At 50.4% G+C, this 20865-nt stretch overlaps 1 protein-coding gene across 12 annotated transcripts in view; it reads left to right on the forward strand.

The window, feature by feature from the left end:
- MAPT (microtubule associated protein tau) overlaps positions 1-20865 on the forward strand; it is a 45654-nt gene that overhangs the window by 13433 nt on the left and 11356 nt on the right. For 4 of the 12 annotated variants that reach the window (XM_065698812.1, XM_065698814.1, XM_065698813.1 and 1 more), the window contains 9 exons: positions 5064-5152; positions 6397-6483; positions 7824-7910; positions 9405-9470; positions 16263-16318; positions 17463-17642; positions 18582-18711; positions 19311-19361; positions 19800-20065. In XM_065698812.1, coding sequence (XP_065554884.1) covers positions 5080-5152; positions 6397-6483; positions 7824-7910; positions 9405-9470; positions 16263-16318; positions 17463-17642; positions 18582-18711; positions 19311-19361; positions 19800-20065 — 996 coding nt within the window. In that variant the 5' untranslated portion in view covers positions 5064-5079. Of the gene's footprint in view, positions 1-5063; positions 5153-6396; positions 6484-7823; positions 7911-9404; positions 9471-12283; positions 13148-16262; positions 16319-17462; positions 17643-18581; positions 18712-19310; positions 19362-19799; positions 20066-20865 lie in introns of those variants that run through there. The other 8 variants (XM_065698816.1, XM_065698818.1, XM_065698817.1 and 5 more) reach the window with 5 other exon arrangements.

Consider the following 20865-nt stretch of genomic DNA (forward strand, 5'->3'; position numbering starts at 1 on the left):
GGATAATCCCAGGGCCTTTTGATCCTGGGGCTGTAGCTGGAGTGGGGTGCAGCTGCTGACCCATTCCCTTGGCTGGGCATCGTGGGAGCGCCCGTCTCCTGGCACCAGCCTGGTTGTTGGGGCGCCTTTTTGTTCTCCTTTGTGACAGTACTGCTGATGTCGTGCGGCGCAGATGACACAGTGCTGAGCACCACGGAACCCCAGCTGTGGGGTACCAGCATCTCCACTGCTGGGCCACTCTCAATAGGGTATATTGTTTTCAGCCTGGCTTTTAGTTACCTTTTAGTGCAGAGAAACCTTTTGCCAAGGGATTAAGGCTTTGGGGCTGCCTGACTTCCTTTGGCATCTCAATCCTGCCGGGCAGAGAACGCTGGGGGTGGTTTGTGGTGGTAGTGGCAGCAGGGTGAGGGCTCTGCTGTGGCTGTGCTGGCAGTGACGGATCCTGGCTGCACCCCAGAGAGATGTTGGGATGCCTGTTTGCTGCCTGTTCTGGAATTGCTGCTGCAGACAGGGCCTGGGGCTGTGTGGAGCCTCATGGTCTTCAATGCAGAGGGGTCACCAGGCAGCAGGAACATGCTGCTTTATGGGAGAAGTTTCCTTCCAATGCCCAGGGCTGGTTTATGCCCTATAAACAGGGCTTACAGGTGTTCATGTATTTCATTCATTTATTGATTTAATTTTCTTTTATAAGTCGGGTTTGCTTGGGTCTTTCCTGTTCTCCTTTCCTCTTTATGGAGCAGTGTGTGTAGCTGTCGTCACGGTTCCTTTTGGAGGAAGGCTGCAGCAGTGTTCAGTGGGGGCTGTGCTGGGCGAGGGGATTGCCATGCATCAAGCTTTGCTCAAACAGTGTGTCGTGGTTTAAACAGATCCACACAGCTCGTCCACTCACACCCCCCCCGACCCTCCTCGCTCCCGGAGGGATGGGGAGGAGGATCAAGAGAATGTAACTCCCACGGGTTGAGATAAGAACAGCCCAGTAACTAAGGTATAACACAGATCACTACTGCTACCACCGATGATAATATTGATAAGAGAAAATAACAAGAGAATACGATACCACCGCCAAACGAGTTCGACCCCCCTCTGAAGAGAGATCATGCCCTTCCGGGTAACTCCTAGTTACCTCCCTGGGCATGATGTGCTGTGGTATGGAATACCTCTTTGGCTAGCTTAGGTCAGGTGTCCTGTCTCTGCTTCCTCCCGGCCTCCCCTCATCCCCGACAGAGCATGAGACTCACAAAGTCCTTGGCCAGAATAAACATTACTTAACACCGATTGGTTTTAATTGTTGTTATCAGCTCTCTGCCCAGGCTGGAAGGCAAAACACAGAGCTTGCACCAGTTACTAAGAAGAAGCAAAACAGCTCCTGGTAAACCCAGGACACAGTGCCACTTTTGCTGCTGTTTCCAGACCAGACCAAGCCATTTACTGACACCTTCAAGCCTAGCAAGCTATTTAGAAAAGACCTTTGCAGGATGGGCAGTGGGGGAAGAGCAGTGCTTTAATTCTGGCTCAGTTCTGGGCATAGGTGCAGGATGGTGGCAGGGATGTGGCTGTGGAGGAGAGGAAGCTGGGTGTGGCTGGCATGGGTTTGGGCAAGCAGTGGTGGTGGGTTTGCAGGCAATGTGGGGACCATCACCTCGAGCTGGAAGGCTTTGCTGTCAGAGCCTGCGAGAGCAGCAGTTGCTTTCAGTATCCTTGCCAAACTCCACAAGGAAAATATTTCTTTCCTCTTTAAATGTCTTGTGGGCTGAGCTGACTAATAGCTTTCATTTCCTCTCAACTTGAGTGTTGTTGATGGCTGTTAAAGGGTCACATCATTTCACTTAAGGCTTTTCCTTATGGCTTTGTGGTCCTTTGTGCTTTGGGGAGTAAATTGCTATTTTGGCTTCTAGCCCCTAACGTTTTGTACAACATGGGCCTGCAGGGACTGTCCTGGGGCCAGGTTCAGCTGTGAAATGCTATTGAAGTGATTGAGAGTTGCTCCTGGGCTGAGCCCGTTCCTCTTGCTCCTCCCAGCAAAACCTTTGTTGTTTGCCTCCTCATGCACCCCATGGCACAACTCAATGGCCCTGCTCACTGCTGCCCAAAGGGCTGCAGGTTTGCAAAGAGCCAGGTTTGGGGAGGCTGTTAATTTTGGGGTAGGCTGTTGCCTTCCAGATAGTGTTCCTGCTTAAGAAGAGGAGTTCTGCTGGGAAAGGATAAAATTCTTCAGAGGGTTTGTGCTTTATCTGGCGTGCAGAGGGTGCTGCTGAAGTTATCTCTGCACAGCTCTCCTTGCTGCAATTGTTCATTACTGAAGCATCACTTCAAGGTGGGGCTGGTTTTACACTTTTTAGACTGTTTTAGAATAATTTTTCCCCTTAATGGTTTTGTTCTTCCCTAAGAGGGATTTCCTCTTCCCCCACTCAAAAGGAAAACCAGGATTAGCATTATGGACTTGTTTCAATGTTTTCACACCATCTTTAAGCAATCTAATCTAAAATATGCGCTTTAATAAGGCTTCAGTTCTCTTGAGTCACATGAATTTGTTGCCTGAGTAACAACCCAAAAGGGGTTTGCATATAAGCAATTCTTGGTTTCAGCAGGACAGATCTGTCCCAAAACTCCGCATCATCAGTACGGTTTGGAGTGAGTGATGCTCTTAGCTGACATCTACAAAGGACGAAAAAGAAAGAGGGAGAGAAAATGAAGTTCAGCATCTATTGGAGAGGCATAAAATGTCTTTGTAGATGCTGCTCCTGCTGAAGAGGACCATGCGTGTGATTAGTTGGTACTTCAAATTCTGCTGGGAGAGCTTTGCAGCCCAGAGATAATGGTGCTGGCGACTCACTCCTCCTCACCCACTGGATCACATTGTGTGCTTAATGTTATTTATTTGCTTATCTGGTGCTGATGAAATTTCATCAACACTGTTGTAATGGCTTTAAATCTCAGCCCTGCAGGGCAAAGCTGTGGGAAATGCTGCCCATGGGGAGGGGCAGCTTGTGAGAAAGGCATTTGCTGAGTGGGCACCTCTTCAGCTGAAAGCAAGGTTTTTCAGCTAAAAACAAGATAAAAGCAAGACCTCTCATATGGAGCCAGACTGAGAGAGCTGGGCTTGTTCAGCCTGGAGAAGAGAAGGCTCCTTAAGGGGAGACCTTAGAGCAGCTCCAGTGCCTAAAGGGGCTACAGGGAGCATGGAGAGGGGCTTTGAACAAGCCAGCTCTTCCTGGCAGCTCTTTCTCTTGTGCCTCTGAAACATTAATGGCTGCATCTTCCTGAGCCCACCTCCAGTCTTTGAGCTCTGAGGTGCTGAATCCTGCCATGTGTGGAGCTCAGTGGGAACAGGGATGTCCGTGTGTGCAGAACAGTGCTAGAGAGCTCAGGCAGAGCAGGATCAGCAGCTATCACAAACACCCTGCCCTTGCTTAGTGCTGAACTAAGCCCTGGCAGGGCAGCAGGGAGCAGGGCTTGTGCTGAATCATGGCTTTCTGCTGCTGTGCCAGGGGTGCTCAGATGCTAAATGCTCTGCAGAGAAGTGGAAGGTCTGTGCTGTGTCCCCTGTCCCTGTGCAGCAGCAGAGCCTCTGGTGGGCTGTCTGAGCTCACCAGCTCTCAAGCCAGCATCCTCTCTGCATGGTGCCCCAAGAAATTCTAGTCCAGAGGCAAAACTGCATTTTTCCAGGGAGGTTGTGCGAGACACTAATTGCTCTTCTTCAAATGATAGGTGGTAGGAAGAGAGAGAAAGAGGCAGAATGAGGAAACAACCTCATTTAAATCCAGCACAGTAGATGTGGGAGCAGTTTGTCTCTGGGTCTGCGGTTGGGAAGCAAAGATGTTCATGTCTGTGCATGCTGAGTGAACTGAGCTGGGCTGGGAGGGATTGTTGGAGACCACCACTTGTGAGTGGGGTGGGAACTGCTTCTCTCATCCATGTTTTCCTACTAACAGACAGGTCAGTGCATGGGGAAGGGTGCTATACCCAGACCCTGTGTGTGTTTGGGGCAGAGAGGTCCCTCTTCCGTATGTGCACACACAAGAGCAGCGCATTTGTGTGTCATTTCACATTGATGCTCCTGCCCAAGTTGCTTTTGTGGCCTGTGCACTAAAGGTTAGCATCATATTTTAGTATTTCAGTGCTAAGCTGACCATAATGTCAGGCAGTGGCCAGATGAGGCCAGGGTATAATCAATGTCACTTCTGAGCAAAAATGAGGTACTTAATTTGTACTTTCATTTTTACATGTGAGTTCCTTTTAGGGCAAGTTCCCAAACTTTCTTAGTACCATCCTTTCAAGTGGCTTTGTAGCTGTCTAAGGCTGAATTGCAGTCATCTTGCTAAGGCTACCCCCTTGCTGCAGGTAACCCAGGCTGCACTGGTGGGTTCACCCGCTCCTGAGGGTCACAGCACATGTCATTACACTAATAGCTGGTTATTAGTCACTGCTGTAATTACAACAGCTATTGGGACATCAACAACTACAAGCAACGTCTGTCCGACCAGCTTGGAGTCTCAGGAGAAACAGGGTCCCTGCTTCACACAAGTGGATGATGTTTGTTGGTGACTTCCATCTCCTTCTGCAGATAGATGCACGCTAGAAACTGTATTTTAGCACCACTCCAGTGTCCAGCCTCTTGTCTGTGCTTTCCTCTCTACCATGGTGTTGGCTACTAGAGTACCACAAGAAATCTGGAGAGGGGCTCTGGACAAAGGGACAGTGGCTTTAAGCTGCCAGAGGGGAGACTGAGATGAGCTCTTAGGCAGAAGCTCTTCCCTGTGAGGGTGCTGAGGTGCTGGCACAGGGTGCCCAGAGAAGGTGTCCCTGCCCATGGCAGGGGGTTGGAGCTGGATGAGCTTTAAGGTCCCTCCCTTCCAACCCAAACCATTCCATGACTCTATATTCTTACAAAGGCCATTGGTGGCTGCTGTTGTGCAATAGAATGTTTACTGCTCCTGGAAACAGGCTGACAAACCAACCCTGTAGCATGGAGCAGCAGATGGGAACACCCCAGTGGGGCTGCAGGTGGAGGGGAGCTGTGTCAGGCTGTGCCTGACGGGCTTTGATTTTACTCCCCTCTGCAGGTAACTTTGCTGAGAGATGGCGGAGCACCGTCAGGACGTCACCATGATGGAGGATCACGCAGCTGCTCAGGAGAAGCACATCCCATCAGGTGAGCAGCTCCAGGAGGAGGTGGTGGGAAGCCTTGCAGCCTTGCCCACTGCTGAGAGAAGAATGACCAGTGTGGGGTGTGAGGGCTCTTTTGAGATGTGTGCAGGTTACCGTGCAGCCAGGGGGACAGTGGGTAGCTCGCAGGATGCTCTCATGTTCACAGCAAGAGCAGAGCAAGCCCTGGTCCCCAGAGTAACGATGTCCTTACTGCTGCAGCTTTGCACATTGTGTTTCTGTGGTCACTCCTTGGTTTGCTGTAAAAATCGAGCACTGCTTTCCTTTGGAGACACAGCTTGCTGCTTGCTTTCCTCACCTGCACAGGGACATGGGGAGAACTGAACAGAGCTCTGGGAGTGGGGGCCATGCAGGAGGCTTTTGCCCCAGATTTCAGACCTGCATTTCTCAAGCAGCTTTTCCTTTCTCATTCCATCATGCTCCACAGCTGAGCTTGGAACCCATGTAACACCAGCAGCCCTGTGGGACTCACTCCCAGCTATGCTCCGTAGAAACATCATCTTAATTTTCTTTTCTTGAGGTGCTTTGGCCACACCTTACACCAGAGAGAGTTGTCCTGGAGAGAATCCATAGCATCCATTCATCCCGGGTTCTGTAACTCATTTCAGTCTGGTGGCTCCTCTCTGCTTGTAGCCTCAGCTCTGCACATCACAGGTCCTGGGGGTTTTGCTTATGCCAGCTCGAATCTTCTTTTCCAAGTCATTTTCTCTAGTTCTCATTATTTAGTTTGCCCAGACTCCTTGCAGAGAGGAGCCTTGTGCCTTTTGCCCTGCTCTTCCAAAAACTGACTTTTGCAACCGACTCTTTGCACTGAGCCCTTTGCAAACACTTGCTGGTTTGCAATGATTAGACCTAATGTATCACGGAAGTGTCCAGCAGCCTGCTCTGGTGCCTCCAGAAATGGCTGGGGGGACAGCAGGGCCTCAGAAGTTGTACATCCTTTGTGCTTCGTTGCTCAGATCTCCTTTCCTGCTTGGGCCATGCTTTGGTGTTTCTGGCTGTCTGGTTCACTGGGCTTTCTTTTGCTGATGGGGTTCTGCTTGTTCCTTTTGGTGATAACACTGGTGCTTTTGGTTGGCATTTTCACGCTTTGCTTGCTTATTAGTCCAGGATTTTTATACCCTCCAGTTACAGTTTCTTGCTGCTGTGGATCTGGGCAATCAGAATTTGCGACACACAGGCCGCAACTCATAGCCAAGGCCTTGTTGTAAGTATGTGAATGTTTTCCAGGCTATCCCCTTCAGATACCAGTTGATGATGGATCAGATGAGCCTGTTTCTGAAACATCTGACGCTAAGAGCACCCCAACTACGGAAGGTGGGAGCTCTTTGACTTACTGCTTTGAATCCATGATGGATGGGGTCGTGGTGAACCTTGCGAAAGACTCACCGTGCTGTGTTCTGGTGGGGTTCCTTAGGAGCAGGGTCTGCACTCTTGGACAAATGCTCTTCCTTAGTCTCATCACAAGTAACATTTGCCACTCTGCAGAGTGAAATAATGAGCTTTAAAGGTGGCCAGTGGGTTGGAAGGCAAGGGAAGGTGAAGTGTTTATTATAGGTCAGGAGGTTCTTTGCAGTTTCCTTCCTGAAGACTCTTTGCACAGTGGCTGGAAGGTCCCGTTGGCTCAGTGCAGCTGGGAGCAGTCCCATGCTGCGAGCTCCCAGGGCCAGAGGTTTGCATCCTTGTGCTCCCCTAGGATACTGGCAGCACATCCTGGTCACTGCGTTCCCTCTCAGAGTAGCTGGACCTCACAGCTCTTTTTTCACCCCCTCTATTCCCATGTTCGTTGGTCCAGCATGGTTCATGCTGCAGTGATGAGATGGGCAGAGTCTATACAGAAACCAAAACTTAGTGCTCGTGTAAAAGTCGCATTGTAGGACTTGGGGCACATCTGTGCTGCTCCAGAGTGTTATCTGGATGCCAGCTTTGTAGAACAAACTTGATTCTGAAGGGCTCTAGAGACCTATTCACCATTTTAATTAAGTGTCCTTGTGTTCCTCTGGCTGCTTTAACCCTGAGTATCTGCCTCTTGGAGACTTCAGGTAAAGGCATTAAAAATGTAGCGAAACAAAGGTGGATGGAGGTGCTGACCAGTTCTAGCCCTGTCCCATGGAGGTATGGGCTCTGTTCCTCTGTGTGTGCCTCAAGGAATCAGTACATAGAACCTGGCTGGTGCAGAAGGGATATTGTCCCTCTTTCCAGTTGGATCAGGACTGTCATGACGAGCAGACATCCCTCTGGTAGATGGAGCAGATACCTACCTGGAGTGCACTGCAGCCACAGTGCTCAGATGGTTTATGGAGGTATCTGATGGGATATTCTTTCCTGCTCCAGACTAGGGGTGCCTCGTGCACAGCATCACCATGCACACACATCAGGCACCCGTGACTGTCTTCAGCTGTGTATTTTCAGTCCATTCATAGTAAAGTCTTCAGCTGCATGAGGAGTATGCTGGAGATGTGTGGGCTGTGTGGCAGAGGGGACAGCTCCTGGTGTCCCTGTGATGCTGGCTTGGCTATGTCCTGCTCGGGTGTCTCCCTCCACAAGCACTGGCTCCAGGGAGGGAGTTGGGTGCTTTCCTGAGTTCTTCAGGCACATCCTGGCCTCCGCAGGGATTTGCCACTCGACGGCTGTGTGAAAGCTGCGTTGTTTTTCAGATGCCACAGCACCTTTAGTGGAGGAAGGAGACCACGAGGATCAGGGTGGTGTCGAGCAGCACGGGGAGATCCCAGAAGGAACCACAGGTGAGGGAGACCAAGGTGCAGTTTCATCTCTTGATGCAGACAGAGCAGAGAGCTGGACTGCTTTTTGCTTAAAAATAACACTACGAGACCTCCTGCAGGCGTGCTTTGTTCCTGGTGCTTTGCTCCTTCTTCTCCATGGCCTGCAGACATCGTTCCTAGCTTCCAGTTGTCCTCTTGCCTTCCCCATGCTGGGGGAAACTTGCAGCTTTTTCTTCTCTCTTCCTCAGCTCCACATCTGCCAGTCTTTCTATCTGGTGTCTCTGTGGTGGCTTCACCTCCCATCTCCAGGCTCAGTGCTCACCTGCAGATCCTGTCATCCCTCTGCCAGCACTCTGCTGGCGAGGTGCTTGCTGCAGGACCTCGCTGCTTGTCTCATGGGTGCTCTTGCTCAGCCCAACCCATGCGGGTGTCTGGGAAGTGGCAGATGAAAACCAGGCCACTGCAGCAGTTCCGTGCCTGCCAGCACGTTTGAAGGGTAATACAGAGGAAGTGAAGGGGCTAATTCGGCCTGAATGCTCTGTGTCAAATCACTGCACCTAGGCCTGGTTTTCCAGGGAGGGATGAGGGTCTTGCAGCTCCTGGGAGAGTAAGGTCTCTATGTGACAAACGAGTATGTGTCCTCTGTGTGGTCAGCACTGGCTTTTCCTGGAAGCATCAGACAGGTGATGGGTGGAAATGGGTTTCTGCTACTGCCTGAACACTGAAAGGAGCCCCCAGCAATCTCCCTTCGGTAGCCAAATTGTCTATCCCACGTCCAGTGGGATAAACCAGGCTGCTGGTGGAGAAACACAGAGTGGCTTTCCTACTAGCAAGGATGTGCGTTCTCTGGTTCAAGAACTGACTGGACCAGGGAGCCAGGAAGCAGCAGTGTGTCCTGAAAATAAGGGGAAAACAGAGGAAGTCCTAGTTTGGCTGCAGAACTGTGACACAGAAATAGTATTGATTCAGCTGGTTTGAAAGGAGTCATATAATACATTGAAACAATTCTGGTAAAGACAGCCCATCATTGCTGGGAAGGAGATTGTGCTTCTCTAACATACCAGTATTCACAAAGTGTCAAACTGGGATTTACTGGTATCAGATAGCCTTGGCAGAGCTCATTACAGGGAGGTAGGTGATAGACACCAAGAAGGTTGAGCTCAGGTAAGAGTTAGGTATCAAGGTGAGTACTAGGCAGGATAGGAGGGAGGATTTAAATCCACATCCTCCCTGCTCCTTACCAGCCTGTTTCTGCACCTGAAGGAGCTTGTACTAAACTGCCACCCAGGATGTGTGAGCTGTGACACGCTTCTCCGGTCTGGAGCAGTTCAGGCTGAACAGATCTACCGAGAGCCACCACTGGTGTGGCTTGATTCCCTTTCTGCTCCTGCCCTGCTCATAGCACAGATGGGCAGGGTCAGCAGGGAGGTAAATAAATTCTCCAGACACAAAGTCTTTAAACTTAATCCTTGTTTTTATAATGGTTTTCCCCTTCTTTCTCTGAACTGGGAGCAGCTGAAGAGGCGGGTGTAGGAGCCACTCCCAACCTGGAGGACCACGCTGCAGGAGATGCTGCTCAAGGTTAGTGATCATTGGTCCCTGGGCTGCCTGCATGTGGGGCTGGGGAATTCCCTACTGGAAGGCAAATGCTCTGCACTGTATGAGCAGTTGTGCACTTTTCCCTGTTCCTGACATGGGAGGGTCATACCTGCTTTGAATGCTCCAACATCCTCACTTCATAGAACCACAGAATGATTAGGGTTGGAAGGGACCTTACAATCATCAGGTCCTTCTCCTCAGGCTGCTCTGAATCTTTTCTCTGCCCAGCCTGTAGCTGTGCCTGGGATTGCCCTGACCCAGGGCAGGGAACTACAGCTTTCCATACACCACATTTCTCTCTCAGATGGCTGAAGCCCTCATCCTTGTTTGCCCTCCCCTCTGAAAAAGGGAATGGACAGCGCTGGGATGGTGTTAGCCAGTTGGAAGTGCTCAGCACTGAACAGAGGCAGGTTTGGGCCCTGCATGTCACACATGAAATAAGTGAATTGTTGAATTATGGTGTCTCTTTCTAATGTGAACCGTGTCTCAAACCTACTCCCTGATGCCCTGACTGTAACAGTGGGTTTTTCCTCATCCCAGCCTTATGGAATGTGACTGGCAAAGCCAGGCACTGAACATCTTTAGAGCAGTAATTATGCCTCTGCTCAGATGAGCCAAGAAACCGTTCAGGGACCTCTTGGCTCCCTGGAAAGCCTCTCTTGACTGCTCAGACAGGAAAACTTGATGGGATTTTCCCAGGACACCCAGTGCTGGCTTAATTCTGTGCCCAATGGGGCAGACACACGGTTCAGACTTGCTTTGATGTCGTGTTCTTGTATCCCTGATACACCATTGCCCTAATTTGGTGCTCTGTTTGAAATCTTAGTTAAACCCCATTTGTAAGGTAGTTTTGTGTGCAGAAGACACAAATTCCTCCAGTTGCTTGGGCAGCATCTTTCCTCCTCATGGCTGCATCAGTGCGTTTGCAGACATCATGTCTTTTACAGAAGTAAATAGGTCTTTGCCTTCTCCCCTCGGGGCTGAATTCAGGTTGTCTTTGCTTTCCATACCCAGATGAGCACAATTCTGTGCAGACTGCTCCCTGCAGTTAAATTTAAACCTTTATGCCTCCAACTTTTCAGTATTTAAAATAGTGTTGCTACTACAAGAGAGAAATCAAGACTGTTGGCAGAAGGAGGGTGAAGTTCTCTCTTCTGCCTGCCCTGTTCAGTCTGGTTCTAAGCTGCTGTTTCTCACCAGAGTTTTAGTAGAGGCCTTTCTGTACTGTCCTGGGATCTTTCATCTCTCAGGTATGGGGACATGCAGCTCACTGGAGCTCTAATGTAACCTCTGTGTGACACGTGTAGGTTCTTGTGTCAATCGTTACTTCTCTGAAAGTGGACTTGTAACGATGTGCTGCTTCCTTTTAATGATTCTCTTGGACTGGGAGGAGAATGTGATTATGGATACACACACACACACACACACACAGTCTTGGGTATGTCGTTCCTGCCTTCATTTCTTGTGTGGTGGGATTAGAAAAACTGATCTTTGCAGTGAAGATGGAGCATGTTAAAATGCTTGTGGAGTCTCAGGTGGAGAAACATTTCCTCCTTCACACTTTGTGCCCTGCTGGCATTCTTCCTGCTCTTGACCTTGTGCTGCACATTGCCCTCAGATCCCCTGGCAGCTCCTGGAATATGGAAGTATAGCAATGAACCCTCACAAACCCTCTGTCCACATCCCTGGTGCAAAATGGGCTGGGGTGGTCAGCTGGCTGCTGCATGAACACCCTGCAGATCCCTGGGACTTCTTGATGCCATATTGCAAATACCACCTGCCAAGAGGTGCCAGTTTAAGGTTTCTTTCTGCACTATTTCAGAGGTCTTTGTGTGGGAGCTGCCCTTATATTCTCTTAAAACAGGGAGAACATTGATAAGAGTCAGTCTTGACTTCTCCTTCTCTTGTAATAGTGTTTGTTAGTTTAAGGAAGTTGCAATTGGAATCTCAATGCTGCAGCCTCTGATCCAGGCTCTTGAGTTTACCTGATCAATGCTCAAACAGACTCAACACTACTTGAAGCTGGCTAGACTCATAATACTAGATGCACATTCTTATTGGGGCAGTTGACTTTAAAACAATTTACCTCCGTTCAGGGTGAATTCCCATTGCTCAGAGCATCTTTGCTTCAGTTGAATTACTTTCTAACAGATAAAAGCTCCAGCTCAGCTCGAATATATGGCTTAATGCAGCAATTGTTGAGTGAAATTGTGAAGGGCTGTGTCATGCATGAGATCAGCGGTAGAACAGAATTCTCTCTTTTACCCCTTCCAAGCCCCCAAAAGAGACATCTGTGTCTGTGTGACCTTAGGTTTGGGCTTTAAATGGAACACTTTCTATTCTGCCCAAATGGCAGCAGCAGCAGCGCTGAAGCTCTGATGAGCCTGGGTGGGTGCACAGTCCAGAACTGCTGTGGCTGTGTGGCTGCATGGTCCAGTGGTGGTGATAGATTAGAAGACAGGTGAGTTCCTGGCTTCTGAATACCTCTGTAGCTAAAGTAGCTCATAGATTGCAGATGGTGGTGGTCAGATCCTGTTGCCTGCTCCCAGATCAGGTCCATGGAGGTGTCTGATCTCCCACGTGCTGTGATTGTCACTGTTCCTGGTTCCCAGGGGGGTCTGAGCTTCTTTGAAGCAAAAGCCACTGTAGAAGTGAGTTGTCTGTGCAGTGGGACACTGTGGGACTTGCTTTTATCCTGGTAATAGAAATCCTCAGTCTCTCTTCAGCATTATGTGACTGCTGTTTGATATACCTGTGCTAATTGTTTGCCCATGCTTCGTACCCTGCATCTTCAGCTCCAGGGGAGCCAAGCTCTGCAAAGCCACAGCCTGGCCCCCAGGAGCCTGTGGGAGGTGTGATGAAAGGAGAAAGCCAGTCCACAAAGCAGGCAGCTGGGGCTCTCCAGCAGCCTCTGCTGCCACCTGAAACAAAGGCTACAACAGCAACTCCCACCAGAATCGAGGTCACCATCCCAATACCCCTCGATATGTACCAAGACTGCAGAGCGTCCGAAGACAAGAGTGAGTTGTGGGATCATCAAGGCAGAGAAGGCATTGGTGTAGATCCAGCACTGGGAGCAGAGCTGGGTCCTGAGGTGCACACTGAGGGGTTGGCAGGAGCTGGTGGCACAGAGGAGACCCATATTAAAGATGGGCCATCTCCTTTATGTACCAGAGCCCCATTAAAAGAAGATGCCAGTGGACAGCAGAGAGATGAAGACCGTGACATTGATGAAATGTCTGAGCAGGGTTTGGTTTCTCTGGTGGCTCAGCGTGAAATGGGCTTGTGTCCAGCAGCTAAGGAAGCTCTTAAAGAAAACAAGTCCAGGGATGTCCTCAGAGACATCCCAAGAGAGGCACTTCTTGTTGAAGCTGAATCAGATAAAGCAGGAGAGGAGCAAGAGGAGAAGAGACAGCCACTGGGAGGTGAAGAAGGTAGAGATGTCACCCCATCAGAACCTTCAGAAGTCATCTCCGAAACAGAAGCTGAGCCCAGGGAGGGAGAAGATTCTGGACCCACAGAAATAAAAGATGATGTGCAAGGCAAAGATGCTCCTTTGGAAGAGGTTGTGCCAGGTACAGGAGAACGTCGAAAACCCAAGAAGAAACCTCCTGCCCACATTGCAGATAAAGCCACAAGTCGTGCCCCTCTCCTCAAAGGTGTGTGCTCCATTTGTCTGCCCTGAGCTCACACTGCTGGGGGCTTGCTCACAACAAGGCTGCCTGAACCAGCCCTTCAGCTTGCTGCTACCTCTCGAATCCTGCTGCTTGGGACATGGCCTGGACCTTTGCTCTGAACTGATCTCCAAAGTGCCGCTGCTTCCCTCTCCTGCTCCTTCCCTCTTTAGTTCCACCCCGGATGTCCCAGCACACTCGGTTTGCATCCCTTGCATGGTGCTGGCGTGTCCCCAGTCATGCTTTGTTCACCTGGTTTTGTTTTGATTTCCCTGGATCTGTGGGGTAGGCGCTTTAACTCACACCCAGGGAAGATGAAAGCCGGATAGCCACAGTTGTGGTGTGTGGCTAAAGCAGTGCTGGTTCCAGCAAGACATGTGCCATCTGGTTTATAGAATCATAGAATGGTTTGGGTTGGAAAGGACCTTAAGATTATCCAGTTACAACCCCCTGCCACGGACAGGGATGCCTCACACTAGACCATGTTGCCTGAGGCTCTGCCTAACCTGGCCTTGAACACTGCCAGGGATGGGACAGCCACAGCTTCTCTGGGCACCCTGTGCCAGCGCCTCAGCACCCTCATAGGGAAGAGCTTCTTCCCTATCTCCAGCCTGAACTTCCCCTGTTTCAGTTTGAACCCATCACCCCTTGTCCTGTCACTACAGTCCCTGCTGAAGAGCCCCTCTCCAGCATCCTTGTAGCCCCCTTCAGACACTGGAAGCTGCTCTGAGGCCTCCACGCAGCTTCTCTTCTCCAGGCTTGAGCAGCCCCAGTGTTCTCAGCCTGGCTTCATACAGGAGGTGCTCCAGCCCCTGATCATCCTCGTGGCCTCCTCTGGACTTGCTCCAACAGCTCCATGTCCTTCTTTTGTTGAGCTCACCAGAACTGCACACAGTTCTCCAGCCTATCACTGACATAAAGAGCTTCACCTCCTCTTGGTCTGCCTGGCCTATCTCCTAAACAGCCTATAACCTTCCATCCTAACACTCCAGTCACAGGAGCCATCCCACCATGTTTCTGTGATGCCAGCAATGTCATATCCCCTTAGCTCTGCACACATCCCTAATTTCTCTTGTTTATCCCCTACATTACAGGTATTTGTATAGGGGCATCTGAGCTGAGCTCCAAATGAAGCTGACTCCAGGCTCCAAGCATCTATTATAGGTGCTGGCATCTGACTGGGAGTGTTGGGATGGATTGATGCCCTCTCCCCCAGCACATCTAGTTTAAAGCTGCCATGACCAACCTGGTGTATTTTACAATGTGTCCACTCTCTGGTGCGATAGCTCTTTATAGTTGCTTTCTTGAAGAGAAGGGAGGAGGAAAAGCAAGTGAGACATCAGGTCTAACCCCACATTGATACTGTTCTTGTGCTTTACCCCTCAATACCTGCTGCTAACTGCTGCTGGAGGTGAGGTCTGCAGCTAGAAAGCATCCTGCTTGTGGAGAGCGTGTCCCCTGGTGGTCCAGGGCTGTGTCTGGGGTCTTCTGGGGTGTGTGAGGCCTGGCTCTTGGGTGCATCTCTCAGTGTGGGTGTCTCTAGGCTTGGCAGTCACTGTCCTGGGTGAAGATGAGAGTTCACACTTTAACACCTGATGGTGTCTCACCACGTTGTACCTCATCTCTGGCTGTTGAGAGCCTTGGGGATGCTGTGCCCTTCTCCCCAGTGCCACATCCCAAAAGCTGGCTTGGCTGCTTCCATTAGTCTGGAACTGCTGCTTTGCTTTGCAGCAGACGGAGTGTGTTCTTTGCTGTGTGGGGTTCATGAAGAAATTGTTGATGGAGCTTTTTCCATTGGAACTAAAGCTCATAACATATTTCTCATCGTTCAGTCCCCAGTAATCCATCGGGAAGTTGCGCGCACGTGCTGCAGGCATTGGCATGGCTTAGAATCCCTAACGTCAGAGCCTGGAAACCATGGTGGGGGTAGGGATGTATTGCCCAGAGTCAGCCAGGTTCTGATTCAGTAGGAGGAATAGGAATAATTTTCTTTAATGGTTTTATGGTGTTTTCCTTCTTTTCCTTTGTGTTCATCTCCAGCCTTGTTCCATCTGCAGTGTAACTGGATTTGGGAAGGGTGGTGCATCCAGCAGCTCTGGGAGTGGCTGTGATGGGTCAGTGCTGGATTCACAACATTGTTCATGTCACTGGGAAAGGGCTGACCCACCAGGACAAGTTTCCAAGCCACTGGGGAGAATATCAGCAGCTTTTATTCCCAGAACAGGGAGGATTTAGCTGAAAACAGGGAAAAGGGGCTTTGTTATGAGTGCCTCATAGTGCAAACATCCTCCCTGTTGCTGATCTCCTAAGCAGCAGTACTGCAGTCTGTGTGCTCGTAGACTAATGGAACAAAACACTGCAATACTGTCAGAGTCACTCTAAGCTTGATACAAATCAAATAGGACAAGAGCTAAAACCTTAATACCCTGCAGGGTCTGACCCGGATGCACAGGCTGCTGGGGAGGCAGAAGGCAGGAGACATCGGGTTAACAATGGCCTGGGGTAAAAATGCTTTCAAAGCTTAACAAAGCTCATCACAGAATCCCACACTGGTTTGGGTTGGAAGTTCCAACCGCCTGCTATGAGCAGGGACACCTTCCACTAACCCAGGTTGCTCCAGGTCCCTTCCAGCCTGGCCTTGGACACTGCCAGGTGCTGCTAGGATTGGGGCATCTTTCAATGTTAGCCTTCATTTAGATGATTGTTAGAACCAATGGGTGTTTCAGGAAGGGAGACTCATGTTTAGGATCCAGGAGAACTGTTCTGTCCTGAACTGAACAGATGCTCCTGGAACTGAGTGCAAATCTGGGCAAAATGGTTTCCTAAAGCTTTTGTGTGTGTGTCTGATGTTCCAGTGATGAGTAATGCACTGTTACCTGTGCACAGGGTGATCTGGTAACCCAGAAATAACGTGTTTATGCTGTGGAAGTATTTCTGCAAGAAATGAGTGACTATTTCTAAGAACAGGATTTCATCTAATGGGGAGCAGGAACCTGGAGCACCCACCCAGCATGCATGTGGCTGCAGAAGAGGCATTATCATCTCCCTGGGGTTTACTGACCAGTTCCAAGGAGTGTAACTGTGTTTTTCCATTGCTCAGGTCGTATTGACAGCAAAGACAAGGAAGGGACTGAAGCTGAGGAAAAGAAACCGAAGGTAAGCTAAGAACTAAAACCAGAGGTGCCACCAACACACTGAAGTGCTGAGCATGTTCCTGGCTCCTCTCCCACACTCCTGGACCACAGCTGTGCCTCTTAGGAAATCTTGTCATTATTTTCCATTCTTCCATCTCCCTCTCAAGAGTGTTTTATGTTTTCTTCCCTCACCCTGGGTTGGATGGTGCAATGCACGATGATCTTTGGGGGTGAGGAAGGGAACCAAACCTAAACCAAACCTGTAGCTCGTGGGGTTGAGTAGATGTTAGAGAAACTGTTTCCTCAGCCAAAGACTGGAAAGTAGGCAGCTGGCTTTGCTGGGCAAACTGGTGTGGAAGCAGACTCGAGTCCATATTGGGCTGGAGTGGGGACAAGCAGTGTCACAGTGAAAGGAGCAGGGCATGTAATTAAAACTTCAGTTAAATAATTTAGGCCTTGCAGGTGAGGAGCAGAGTTTAATAGTGGGTAAATGCCAGAAGCTGAAAGATCTCTGTCCCACTGCTCATTTGAAGGAGGTTTAGTTTAGGTGAGCATTAACATGGCCAGTACCTGGGTGAGATGATGGACAAGCTGATGGACAGGTCAGTGGGTGAAGAATTAAAGGTAAGGAATATACTCGTTTCAAACAATGTGAAATTGGGTCTTTCTCTAGGACTGTGCCAGCTGTTTGACGTGGTACCAAGAAATAGTCTAGACAGAAGCAGAGATCCCTTGTTGACAGAGCAGGAGGGATGGGGCTGAGAGACCTCAGTGCAGCCATCTGCAGCTCCCAGCAGTGCTGGTGTTGATAGTGCTGTGTCTGAAGCATCTTTGCCAGTGGAGCACAGGGAGTTTGGAAGGCAATAGAGCAATTCAGGGGGTAAAAGGTGCCATTGGTGTGGAGGGCAGTGGCATGGGCAGGCTGGCACTGGTGACACTTCTCCAGAAGGTGCCTGGGTGTTGCAGCCTATGGGAGGAGTAGAGCTGAGGTATCTCTGGGCTGTGCAGCTCTGTGCTGCAGGGAGAGGGCAGTGCAAGCCATCACCTACCTCACACCAGTTCTGCATTGCACCTTCTAATCCTGTTTGATGTGGGTGAGCCCCTTTTGTTTCCCTCCCATACTGATTTGTGTTCTGTTCCACTTTTATTTTGTTTCCATGTTTAAGAACTCCTCACCCTGCACTGCCAAACCCCCAGGGGATAGACCCTGCATCCCCCCCCAACGACACACCTCCTCTAGCACAACCCCTTCGAAAACACCCTCCAGCCCTGCTTCCACCTCTAAACGAGCCTCTTCTGTCACATCCCGACCTGCCAGTACAGGAACACAAGAAAGGAAAGCCAAGGTAAGGAGGCGGGGATGGCAGAGAGGCAAAGCTGCCTTGGGGAATACCTGAAGGCATTCCTGACAGGTCTGACTGATAGTGCTTGGCCAGGCAGTTTCTTTGTGCCCTGTTCAGTGGAGAGGGTGGGGTGTGCTTCCCCTTCACCCCAGCCTTGGTGCTCAGGTTTGGTATTTGAAGCAACTGGGTGCATCACACCAGCACATAGGCCCCCTGCGCTGCATTACAGCAAAAACATCTCACTGCTGCGGGGTGGTACCTGCTCTTCCTGAGGCATTTCCAGGTCCCTTTCTTGTTTTGCAGCTTTGTGTTATGTTTTATGGGTGCGTTGGCTGTAAACAGCAGATGTATTTGAAATGTGCCAGAGCCAGATCTGCCAGGTGATACACAGAGCCTAGGGAATGCACCCACATCCCTGTCTCACTCTGCAGTGTAAGAAGTAGCTTGGAGTTTCCCTTTGTGATGTTTAGTCATTCAAATACACTGGTGGTGAGGGAAAGAGCAGGGATTGCAGATCGCAGACAGTGGGATGTGGTTTCAGTGTACTACAGGTGGGGATAAAGGAGGTGCTTGGAGTCTGGAACTGTGCTCCTGAATGGAGCCTCTGATTCGGTCAGTGGATTTGGGCCTACAAGAAATCTGGTGAAGGACTTTTTACAAGCGCAAGTAGGGATCGAACAAGCCTTTTAACCAGGCCTGAGTGTGAGGGGGATTACGTAGCTGAAGCTAAGGGCTCATGCAGGAAAGTGGCAGGAGTGACTGCGCGGTGGTTGTCATAAGCACTATGATGGGAGACTGGGTATAAATGGGGACATTGCAGGTACCTGTGTGTGGGGAGACCCGTGGGAGCTCCTGTGGACTGTATCTTCTGTGGCTCTGATCCGTGAAGGGTGATCCATGGGCATTCCCCCCTCCATCAGCCTTTCCCCTTTGTGTCCCCAGGGCTCGGAGATGAGAGGTGGCACGAAGGCCACGCCACGGTCTGGAGCCGGGCAGGCTCAGAGGAACTCCACCAATGCCACGCGCATCCCAGCAAAGACCCCCACAGCCCCTAAGACACCCCCCAGCTCCGGTAGGTGATGGTGAGCATGGGTGCTGCTGCCTCCCATGTTTGTCTGCTCTGGGGGTGCTCCCAGGCTCTCCACGCAGTTAGGTGGTGGTCACACACAGTGCTAAGGCAGGGCATGGCCAGCAAGATGAGGCCATGATGTGATGACTGGGAGCTGCTCAGCCTTGTCACCAGGCTGTGTGTGCAGAGCTAGGGATGATTCCTCTGGAGGGAGCTTCTCTGGGTGCTGCTTTGTCTGCTCTGTTCATTCAGTTGCCAGTGTGTAGGAGAGGACAGTTGCTTTATCCCTTTGGGATTTCCTTCAGTTTGGAAGATTTAGGCAGCTCCGTTTTTTAATCCATCTCTTCCTTTTCTCTTGACAATATTTCACCAAGAGCGGGGGCAAGAGGATCAGTTCTTCGAGTGCAGGAATGGAGATTAGCACGTTCTTCTCAGAGAAGAAAACCCCAGAAAGCATCAGGCATTGAATTCCCATTATAAATGGTGCTTTTCACTGAATATATGTGTATATATTTCATACTTAACCAGAGCTACATAAAACCTTAAATCAATTAAATTTCCAGCTTTATTATGTTTAAACATCTTTCTCATTCATTAAACAGGCAGAAAGGAGCAGAAAAAACCACCTCCTGCAGCAGCAAAGTCTGAGAAAGGTGATGTCTTAAGAGTTTTCTCCTCTTCTTCCATTTCTTCTCAAACTGGGGCCAGTTCTGAGCTGCTCAGTGATCAGCTTTATTTAATGACATAAAAGTATTATGTATATTCCTAACAGGATTCTAACAGAATGCCTAACAGAAAAGTGGTTTTATCTGTAATTGGTCAGTTGTGCTTGGGTGGGAGTCTTACCAATAAGCCAGTCAGTGAAGACCATCTTCCTTCTGGAAGCAACTAAGAAATTGCCTTTAGTCACAGTTTTCACCTCAAAATGAAGTAGAAGAAAGTGCAGTCATCTCCCCCCTGCTGCTGGGCTGCAATAGGAGCAGCAGGTGGGCCCTGGGGCCAGGCACATACAGTCAGGCAGCGAGGGAGGAAAGGGTTGTGTACCCAGGTTGCTTATCCTATGCTTGCCTCCCTCTGTGTGTAAAATCCAGGTGAGCAGCCAAAGTCTGGAGACAGAAGCGGTTACAGCAGTCCCGGCTCCCCCGGGACTCCAGGCAGCCGTTCCCGCACTCCCTCTCTGCCCACCCCACCAGCCAGGGAGCCCAAGAAGGTGGCAGTGGTCCGCACACCACCCAAATCTCCTGCCTCTGCCAAGAGCCGCATCCAGCCGTCAGCCGCGCCTATGCCTGACCTCAAAAACGTCAAGTCCAAAATTGGCTCCACTGAAAACCTGAAGCACCAGCCCGGAGGTGGCAAGGTAAAGGTGGACTCTGCTTTCGAGGGGCATGCCTGCAGGGACAGCGGGTGCGTGGTGCTGTGCCTGGGAGGGGAGAGCCCTGCCTGGAGCAGCAGCATCTCGGCTGGGGTCAGACATGCAGCAGTGGGCAGCCAGGCTGCAGCTGGTCTCCAGCCTGCTTCTGCTTTTCGAGTGTGTTGGGTTCATTGGGTTGGGGGCTTGTCTGAAGTTGCTCGCTGGGTTAGTGCAGTACAGCTGTCCTGCAGAGAGCTTGGGATGTGGCACATCAACATGTGGACTGGCTGCCAGGGGATAGCTATTTGCTTATGGTGTCCAGTGAAGGAGAGCACATTGTCACCTGCAGCCCTAAAGAGTTGCAGGGTCAGGGTTGTGTTTCTGCATCCTATACTGTGGTCTGGAACAGTCCCTTCAACACTGCCTCCATTCCTCTGTCAGGGAGCAGACAGGATGGTCTTCTCCCTGGAAGGCTCCCAGGCTGGGCACTGTTTTGAGAACGTTGTGATTTTGGATCCAGCTCTGTTGGCAAGATTCTGGATCGCGGTCTGCCACATGATGCATGGCCAGAACTGGGGGCATTACTATCCGTGCAACCACTAGTGCTTTTCACTTGCAGAGAGGCTGTTTCACAAGCAGCAAGGTGAACTCCGTGCTCCAGGTGTTTGGGAATGAGGGTCTCATGTTAAATTTTGCAAGCCCAGCAGAGGAGGGTTTGGGTGAGGGAGTGGGGTGAGCTAATCCATCCATGCAGCCCCAAGAGCAGTGGTGTGGGGTCACACATCTCCAGCTGACGTGGTGACTGC

This window comes from Lathamus discolor, chromosome 20 (genome assembly GCF_037157495.1).
Source record: "Lathamus discolor isolate bLatDis1 chromosome 20, bLatDis1.hap1, whole genome shotgun sequence".
Taxonomy (NCBI): domain Eukaryota; kingdom Metazoa; phylum Chordata; class Aves; order Psittaciformes; family Psittacidae; genus Lathamus; species Lathamus discolor.